Source organism: Primulina tabacum, chromosome 1 (genome assembly GCF_025594145.1).
Source record: "Primulina tabacum isolate GXHZ01 chromosome 1, ASM2559414v2, whole genome shotgun sequence".
NCBI lineage: Eukaryota > Viridiplantae > Streptophyta > Magnoliopsida > Lamiales > Gesneriaceae > Primulina > Primulina tabacum.
This window is the reverse complement of record NC_134550.1, coordinates 48,837,245-48,847,756: the sequence shown is the minus strand read 5'-3', so window position 1 is coordinate 48,847,756 and position 10,512 is coordinate 48,837,245. Positions and strand designations below refer to the sequence as shown.

The 10,512-nt window shown below is 35.4% G+C and overlaps 1 protein-coding gene across 2 annotated transcripts; it reads left to right on the top strand.

The window, feature by feature from the left end:
- Positions 1–5,905: 5,905 nt before the first annotated feature.
- On the top strand, positions 5,906–8,355 carry LOC142545646 (uncharacterized). 2 transcript variants are annotated; one of them, XM_075652962.1, is made up of 6 exons: positions 5,906–6,043; positions 6,108–6,298; positions 6,879–7,193; positions 7,463–7,624; positions 7,891–7,974; positions 8,072–8,355. In XM_075652962.1, exons 1-6 carry the CDS (start codon positions 6,010–6,012, stop codon positions 8,177–8,179), a joined length of 894 nt encoding a protein of 297 aa, XP_075509077.1. In that variant the 5' UTR covers positions 5,906–6,009; the 3' UTR covers positions 8,180–8,355. The 2 variants fall into 2 exon arrangements, with proteins under 2 accessions (XP_075509077.1, XP_075509068.1); XM_075652953.1 differs by having other exon boundaries at positions 5,906–6,039; positions 6,104–6,298; positions 8,072–8,352.
- The last annotated feature ends 2,157 nt before the right edge of the window (positions 8,356–10,512 follow it).

Here is a 10,512-nt window from a genome sequence, read left to right as displayed (position 1 = left end):
CCAGGGATAAAACGGTCTTTTTACACCTAATAATTAGTAGACGTCATGGCAGTGCCCTGAATGCTGTTTTATGTGCTAACATGAGTATTTTCAATGATTACGGATGTTTATGAAATTTTATATGTTAAAATGATTATTTTAAATGTTTATGGAATTTTACAAGTTAAAATAACTATTTTAAATGTTTAGGGAATTTTATATGTTTATGATTTAATATGTCAAAATGTTATTTTAAATGTTTTGAGGTTAAAATGTCATTTAAAATGTTTATGAAATGTTCATGATTAAATTATGATTTTTAAATGTCTATGAGATTTTTATGATTTAAGGAAGAAATTTAAAAGACATGTTGCATGTTTGGTTTCAAAATAAAATTATATGTTATGCATGATTTTTATAAAGTGATGAGAATGTAAAAGTTGAAGGAAGTGAAGTAATTGTGATTAATTCGATAATATTGGGGATATCGTGAGGGTGACGGTCCCAGTGGGAGCTCGACGATCGTATTTTCATCATTACGAATATGTGGTAACGGTAAGAATGGAATATCGTGAGGGAAAAAGGCCTCAGAGGGGGCCCATTTATGGGAAAAGGCCCCAGAGGGAGCCCCGACGATCGTATTCTATTCGAAAGAGGATAGGTCAAGGCCTAGTTGACCGGTGAGAGTGTTGCTGGTGTCCCCTGCCGCCCAGTACTGCGGTTTCATGTAGATGGATCCATCGACTTTTTAAGGTTAAGAAAAGTCACAATTAACGAACTGAATTCAACAAAGGAAAAATGTTTATGATCATGAAAAATGTTTTATGTTACGTCATGCTGAGGAAAAAAAGGAAAATGTTAAGGTTTATGTGATGCATGTAATGAAAATGTTTATGCTTAAGGTTGATGCATCATTATGAAAATGTTTCTATTTAAAGTTCATGCATCATAAAAAGGTTTACGAATATGTTCATGTTTGAAGTTTATGCATATTCATGAAAACGATATTTTAAGTACAAGTATTTTTCACTGTTATATGTTGACTGTATTACGTATTACTTGTTATCAAGGATATGACGTGTTGAGTGTTTAGACTCACTAGATGTGATTGATGTAGGTGATTATGATGATTATGTTTATGGAGGTCTTGATTGTTGATCTGACTGGACTGAAGGTGCACATAACCCGAGGACCGACGCTAGTTTTCCGCACTAGTTATGATTTATGATTTCAAGTTATGTTAAAAATATTTTACGACTTTTTATTCATGTTTTGAGAGGTTTTTGAGAGATTATAGTATGGACGTTTTACTTTTTGGGCTATACTTTTCAAACTTATTTCTTTTTAAGGATGCTAAAACAGTTGATGATTTCATTTTATGACTATTGCACTTGATTTTAAAATGCTAGTTGGATGATGTTTTATTTTAAAGGGTAAAATATTTTATAAAAATATTTTCATGAGGTTTATGTGTATGGCCGAAAATTGAGTGTTTATAGAAAAAAAAATTCCTAGTACTTTTTAAGCAATAAAAAGGGCAGACATTTCATTACCTGTCCGCATGAACTATAATTCGGACAAGCTAGCCACATTGTACATGAATGAGATCGTACGACTACATGGAGTTCCAGCTAGCATACTATCAAATAGAGATCCGAGGTTTACATCCCGTTTTTAGAAGAGCTTTCAACAAGCTATGGGGAAAATTTTCTCTTAGCACGGCCTATCATCCTCAAACCGATGGCCAAACAGAGAGGACAATTCAAACTTTAGAAGATATGCTGAGAGCATGTGCTCTAGACTTCAGTGGTAATTGGAGCGAACATCTGCCCTTATTTGAGTTCGCGTACAATAATAGTTACCATAGCAGTATTGAAATGGCACCATACGAAGCTCTGTATGGACGAAAGTGTCGATCGTCACTGTATTGGGATGAGGTAGGGGAAAAAGCCATTGTTGGACCCGAAATGATCCAAGAAATAGTGGATAAAGTCGCTTTGATCAAGGAGAGATTAAAAGCTGCACAAAATTGACAGAAAAGCTGGGCTGACCTGAAAAGAAAACCCGTGGAATTGGAAGTTGGAGAAAAGGCATATGTGGAAGTGTCACCCATGAAGAGTGTAATCCGATTCAATAAGGCTGGAAAACTGAATCCAAGATACGTCGGACCATTTGAAATTCTTGAGAAAGTGGGAACACTTGCTTATAGATTAGCACTTCCACCCGACATGTCAAGAATTCACAATGAATTCCACGTTTCGCAGCTGAGAAGATATATTTCCGATCCAAGTCATATTCTGGAAGCTGGACCACTTCTGGTTGAGGGAAATCTAAATGAAGAGCTGAAGTATGAAGAAATTCCGATTCGAATTGTGGATTTCAAAGACCAAGTAATGAGGCGATGAATTATATTCCATATGTCAAAGTACAATGGTCCAACCATACCGAAAGAGAAGCTACTTGGGAGTTGGAAGAAAAAATGCGAGCACAATACCCTTATCTCTTTGAAGATCATGTATAGCCAAGTTTCGAGGACGAAACTTCTCATAAGGAGGGAGGGATGTGAGAACCTGAAATTCCAGTAATAGCAGCAGCTAACAAATTTCAGCATAAGCTAACAATTCCAGCAGTAACTTAGATTTCAGAAGATGGTATTTCTCAGCAGAAAAAATCCAGCAGACAGAATCCAGCAGCAGAAGAGTTCAGTAGCGAGATTCCAGTAGATAGCTACTGGTTCTGCTCAGGACTTGTAACTGAAACATTTAACATGGAATAAAGGCTGTTAATGGCAGATTATGGTCATTAATTGGAAGGCTAACAGTCAGATTTTGGCCTATAAATAGCACCCTCAATCTCTGAAATTGATGTTACCAAAATCTTGAGTTATCACTTGAAATTAGAGCTAAGAGAGTGCATTTTTCGAAGCTGTAAAATCCAGTAGCGAGGCAAGCAAATTTCCAGACTTCAACCGAAATTCTTTAAGCAAATTACGGTAAGTGGGCTATGTATAAATATCTTGAAATCGGTTTGACAATTCCTGTTTTAAGTATTTTTGATTTCTGATTTTTGAAGCACTGAAACTTAGTGAACTAATGGTAGGAATATATACTCTGAACATTACTGATTACTGGCCTCACCCCTTAGAGGAGAGAACATATAGGGGACTGATATCTGTTTAGCCATGAAATTTACGAACGTGCTCAGTGCTTACTTGTTAAATTTCTGATTACTGATTACTGAATACTGAATACTAATTTTGGAATACTGAATACTGATTTCTGTTATGAAAATAAGAATTTCTGTATATTATTCATATTACTGTTTCTGTATGAAAATGTTTTCGAAAACCGAGAGTTATTCTCGCCCCCGCTTACTGAGTGACAACCATATCACTCACCCACCAAATCCATCTCAAATAAGAGCGAGGAAGAATTGATAGAAGAAGAAGAACAACATCAGTTCTGGGGCTGGTGAAGAAGACCATCATTTTTCTCAGTTCTGATTTATGTAATTAGATTCCGCTACATCTGTTAAGACAGTATTATGTTCGGTTTTACATTTTCGCTGTAAAACATTTGAGTTTGTACCAGACATTGGGATATTCAGTATTTATGAATAAAAAGACTGGTTTCTGAATTTTGTACTTCTGAGGCTTGTTGTTTTCGAATGTAAATTTGAGAGCAACGCCGGTGTCGACCAACCCCCGTCCCGGGGCGTGACATTATGATCTTGAGTCAGGGGTTTAAACAGTAGTTTCGCATGTTTATGATTTTTATTTATGCTCTGGTGATGGCCAGAATTTTAGATATTCGTTGTTGTTCTTTTTATTAAACAGTAACTCCTCATTGTTGTCACATTTTAAGATTTTGTGTAACTGCAGTTTCTTTTTCTAGTCAGTGATGGGATGAATTTTAAAACGTATGATTAACTTATTTAAACTCTTATGAGTGTTTGTATTTTCGGTCATAGCTTTTTTTATAAAAAATATTTCATTAGAATTTTAAGTAGTAAACGTTTCACGACATCCTATTTCTTGAAGGTCCAATTATTTGTTTATATTTGTAAGATCTGGGTTTTTGTGTCGACCATACTGTTCTTGGTTTTTAGTAACTATTTCCACTATTTCCTCTTTTGGTATAAAAGTGAGTTATAAAGTTCTGTTTTGATGGGCATCTATCATAGAATCCCTTGACAGTTCATCATCAAAGCGTATAGGTTATATAGACACAGATAAAGTTGTTGTGATGACTGCTTGGCATAGGATATATTTTAGAACTAGAGAGGCTCTCGGCCAATTTTTTTTTTGGAATTGATAAATGGATATGAAGTATATTTGAGATCTACTGGATCAAATTTATTTTCTACCCCTCATTCATTGTTGTTGCTCTATTTAAACGCTGGGATGTTGTCCATGTGGTGATGTACGATGAATTTTGATTCTACAATATACTTGTTTCTTGGGTTCTAGTTTTTAGCATTATTGAGTGTGGTGCATGTTGGAGTCTCGTCTTTGTTCTGTGAACCGTGACCCCTTTTCTGGTTTTCATGGCTATGATTCTTAACAAATAACCAAAAAGATGATTTGATTCTGGCATGTTTATGTGCATTTGTTAAAGAGAGTGAGGAAGGAGATGTTCTTGTTTTACACGTGCAAGAACCTTTTTATAGGTTACTAATACATGGCGTTTGAGAGGTATTCATTCAACTGCAATATTTCCAGGTTTTCACGGTTAACTTGGAATAACACATGAAGAAAACCAAGGAATCTTAATGCATCTAAAACTTCCATCCATTTATTTCTTGAATTTCTGACAAAAACTATATACTTCCTTCCTCAACAGTTCTACAACTTGGTGTCGTCCACAGTCGCCCAATCGCAGGGCACTAAACCCTTGAAGAAGACAGAGATAAGAAAGAAATGGTCCGGTTCTAGCGAACTTCCGAACATCACTCTTTGCAAGTTTCTGAAAATGGCAAAAGAAGGGTTTTGGTGATTCTTTTCTTGACATGAATGAATATACACTATGAAACCAATTTGTGCATTATCTTAATTTAAGTAAAGATTTGGGAATGGCGTCGTTAATTCAAACACTGTAATATGTATGTTTGTGTGTAGAAAATGCCTCATTTCTTCATGTTGGGTTTGGCCCAACTCTTACCCAAAGCCTAAAAACCAAAAGCTCATTCCCATAAACCTTGGCCTACTAGGTTTTGTCTTACTCTTTAAATACCCATTTTGTTCCCCAGCAGCCGAGATGCAAAGCTTGAGTTTTCTGAGAGGCAGTAGCTCTTCATTCTTCTTCGGCGTCCAGTGTTCTTTGCTTTGTGCATATGAGCTCTTCTCTTCTCTTCTTCCTCTCTATTTCTCAAGTGATATACCAGAGGGTGTGAGATTGGAAACTGTCCTCGGTTCCTTGTGCTGTCTCGATCAGTGTCGTTGCCTATTGTGTGTAGAGTAATCGGGGTTTTGATCGGGAAACCTTTGTGGTCTTCGCCTTGGTTTACTGTGTATTTGGAGAGGCCAAAATCAGTTCGTCTGAGCCCGTTTTATCCTAACATATCATATTGTATTGTTTATTGTTTGTGGCTGAAAGTTGCAGGTTGTCCAGCCAATATAAGGAAGATACGGCATCACAGATGGGCACCTAACACTTCACACGGGCAAGTTGATATATAAGTTTAGGGGGATTTTAATTTTCAGCATATGTTAACATTATTGCAAAGTTTTATTCTAAATCAATTGCTCCATATTCGTGCAATCTTTACCTTTTTTTTTAGAATATGCAGCACTAGTTTAGTTTTATTTTAGTTATTATTATTATTATTATTATTATTTTATTTCATATTTATAATTAAACAAATAAATAAACTGGGTTACATGCCTCGAATCCGACCCGTAATCGATCACGACAGTCGACACTTCAGTTCTTGGTTGACAAGAAATATTTGAAGTTAGATTTTTTTTTTTACGAGAATCTTGGTATATGTAGTCAGTCATTCACTCATTTTGTTTTTCCTCGAAATTACGACATGGCCAAGATCCCCGTCAGATACTGCGTGGTGGGTTGTGTTGTTTCTTCTTTTCTTCATTTCGAACTTCTTTGATTAATGTCTTATGCATCAGGTAGATGCATTTACCGACGCCGCATTCAAGGGAAACCCAGCGGCGGTTTGCTTCTTGGAAGAGGAGAGAGATGAAGAGTGGCTGCAGGCGGTGGCATCTGAGTTTAACATATCCGAGACTTGTTACTTGACTCGGCTTGCTGAATCACCCGACGTCCCCAGGTTTCGTCTACGCTGGTTCACTCCTGTTGCTGAGGTCCGGCTCTTTTTTCTTGCTCATATTCAATTAACCATTAGATAATTTCAAATCACCATGAACCACTCGTTTCCACTTGTTTAACATGGAAGGATTTGCTGATCATCAGCTACTGGGTTTATTTCAGAACTTTTTACTCTGCCCCTACCCCTTCATTCTACTTGACCCAAATTTGGAGGGTTGGTGTTAGCTTGTGATCTCCGTAGAAAGGAGTTTCGAAATGTGAATCTTATTGTTTTCGAAATATTAGATGATATCTTCTCCATGAGGTGAGATGCAAAGGGAAGTTTTAGGCGCCAACTGCCCCGTGTGCTACCTGCTTGTTCCACCTTATGTCTTCACACAATGATGTCTTTGTTAACTGCTGATTAAGCCCTTCTAATTTTCTTCTTGTTCTCCAAAGATGAGCAACGACTGGTAACTAGGTATGCCAGTAGTAACTTTTGAGTATCAAAACTAGAGTCAGCTCATTTATGGATCGTGTTTGATTAGAGACTGGCCATTTCCAATGGTGTGCCTTGTATCTGCTGGCAATACTTTCCTCTTTGATGGTACATTGTTGGTTGTTACTTGTATGCAGGTCAAACTCTGTGGACATGCAACTTTAGCAGCTGCTCATTTTCTCTTTGTATATGGACTGGTGAGTTCTGATGTGATTGAATTTTCAACACTTTCGGGGATATTGACAGCCAAGAGAGTACCGGAGACCAAGGCAGTGGATCCATCCAACCTTCCAAGTGGTAATGCACGTGAGAGTTTCCTCATTGAACTGGATTTTCCAGTGGTCTCAATAACGAAATTTGATGGTGCTGATGAGGTTTCAACCATTTCTAAAAGCTTGAGCGGTGCTTCTGTTATTGAGATACATAAAACAACTGCAAGCGATGACTTCTTAGTATGTATTCCATTAGCTCTTAATTTTAACAACTGTTGTTGCATCATCGAATTTCCGAAGTCTGTACAACAGGCTACTTTCTTACCATATGTGCATATATCGAATATCATGAACAATGTCGTGGATAATGAGATCAAAATGGTATTTTCTTTATGAAGCTTGGTTACATTCTGGGAGGAGAGTCAATTCTAAGGAGGTGGAAGTCTATATCTTTAGGAAAGGATTTGTCTGTTTTACCTGAAATGCTGTTCACTTTTGTGATATGTTAGGTGGAGCTCCCATCGGGAGATGCAGTTGTGGAAGTAGAGCCGCTATTTGATGAAATACAAAAATGTGCAGGGGGAGGGATAATCATTACCGGGCCCCCTCCTCCTGGATCAAGATTCGACTTTTATAGTCGATATTTCTGCCCAAAGCTGGGGTTGAATGAGGTAAGCTGCTGAAATTTTATTCTCACTAACTTGGAGCTGTATGCATCACTTTTACGTTTCCATTCTTCATCTCTCCATAGATTTGAAATATTTCCAGCTAAAAAAAGTACGGCAGAAAGAAAGTTAGTGTCTTGATTTGTTGTTCCCCAGGTCTAGCTATGTATCGGATACGAAAGCATACCTGCACAGAGACGCACATAGTAGTGCATGTTATAGTTGATTTACATTTTTTGAATTGGATCACTGAAGCTTCAGTGTTTGATTAGGATCCGGTATGTGGAAGTGCACATTGTGCTCTGGCACCATACTGGAGCAAGAAGCTTGGAAAATGTGATTTTTTAGCTTATCAGGTAAAAAGCCAACTTGTATCACAGGAAATTCTTGTTTCAATTATTATTTCTTTACCTAGCTAGTATTCGTCATGCTAACTTTACCTGTTTAAATTAGGCATCTCCAAGAAGTGGCGTAATTAATCTGCATCTTGATGAGAAGAATCAGCGAGTGCTGCTTCGAGGAAAAGCCATAGCAGTGATGGAAGGTTCCCTCTTGGTTTAAAATCAGAACTCGGAAGTCATGAATGGTATTTAAATAATGATTCTACTCGATTCTTGTCATGATGGAACTTATGAATAATGATTTGTTTGTAATTCTATGTACTTCATTGTGTAATGTGGTTTTTGGACCATTGATTCTATGCAATCACTCGCTCGACTTATTTCATACAAGTGGTATTCTTACTGGAAGTTCGATTTATGTACTTGCTATATGATGCATGGAAAACATGCTTTAGACCAATAAATTTAAGAATTTTAAATCTATATACCTATAAAAATGTGGATAAAACACATTGTTTTCCAATTGTGCAATAACAAAATTAACTTTCTGTACACTTCAAGAATAGAATGTAACTCTTATATTAATTTTATCAAATAACTCATCTTTATACTACATTTAAATGTTTTATCTTTTTAATTTTCTCTCTACATTTTTTACATATGATATTTTAACATCTTTATTTATTTTGAAATCAAACTAACTAATTCAATAAATAAAAAAAATAACATTTTGTATGCAAGTTTATTTCTTCAGTTATATTTCTAATTTTTATGTGAAAATCATACCAGTAATTTAAAATCTATATTTTATAATTATTCTATGAGTTTATTAGATTTTATTGATATTTACCATATAATCTTATTTAAATGTCCATTTCATTACATATGTTGATTTATTTATTATTTTAAAATTATATTTAACAACATATTAATAATTATTGATGTAGTTTATAAAAGATAGATTCTGATATAAATTTAATTATCTATGATATAAAATTCTAAAAACATAAGTAAAAAAATTATGTAGGTTTTTAAATATTATTTAAATGAAATATTATGAGTTATATTTTACTATCAATATTATTGTTTCATTAGTTTTGATGTTGTTTTGATGAGTTAGTCACGATATTTTAAATTGATAATTATTTATCGTTAGTATGGTTAATTTATAAAAATTACGATTTATACATTGAAAAAGTCCACAATTTGATTGATTTTTAGTTTATTATGTCTTATACATGGTGTTTGGATATATTTTTTTAAAAAATTTGTTTCAGTTCATTTGGTTCTATATATTATGCTAATTATAATTTATTATATATCATAAAATTAACAATTTGAATTTTAATTTGGCAAAACATACATATACGCACTTGTGCACGCCGTGAATATCAGAGAAATAAGTCAACATGGATCGTGCTGTTTTGAAGAGCGGTGATCGCGTGTTGCCTTGAATGTTGGGGACATCTGCAGACAACATCCGTAACGAAGTTGGCTGAAGATCGTTTTCGTGGCTCCTCTTTTGGCATCACATTTTTTTTGCTTTCTTTGTTGATGTTTTATTATTGTTGGTTGTTTTAGAAAGCTTTTATTTTCTTAACGTGTTGAGAAAATTGATTTTAGTCTCAATCACTAGTGATAGGTTTTGTAAACAGTTTGGTTTTCTAGTGATTAATTTTTTGCCATAAGGCACCGCACAAGTATTTATATTTGTGCAAATTTAAGCTTGTCCATCTATTTATTTAAAGTGAATTTGTGTTACAAAATATAATATTCCGCTGCATGTTGTCTTAAATGTTGTAACATTTGACACAACACTTAAATTTGATAAAGCACAAATTTACAATTTTACACTACTGTTGATATATTTATTCACATCTGTCAAACAATATTCCTTACATCAGAGCTAACTCTTGATATACTAAGTGCTGATTCTGGTTTTTGTTTTTGTTTGACAGAACTATTCAAATGGATCCATCACTCGCAAACACCGCACTTCGGCCACCAATCTTAGATGGAACCAACTACAGTCTATGGAAGGTCAAAATCCGGTTTCATATAAAATCCATAGATGAGAGAGCATGGCAACGAGTTCTAAGCAGTTGGACTCCACCTAGGAGACTGGACGAAGATGGTGATAGTCTAATCAAACCGAAAAGTGACTGGACTACTGATGAAATGCAGATTTCAAATTACAACTCAAAGCTGAATGCCATTTTTTCTTCAGTTGATACGAACATGTTCGGGCTTATTACTAATTGTGTCTTGGCCAAGGATGCATGAGACATTCTCCAAAGACATTGTGAAGGTTCTGAGAGTGTGCGACGAACAAGACTGAGGATGGTTACTTCCAAGTTCGAGATGATGAGGATTGAAGAATCTGAGAACATACTGGAATATGATCGTCGCCTACGGGAAATTGCTAATGAGGCGTTCACTCTAGGAGACCCCATCTCCAATGAACGATTAGTTAGTAAGGTTCTCCGTTCTTTGCCCGAAAGATTCAACATAAAAATTTGTGCGATAGATGAGGCTAAGGACACAACGCAAATG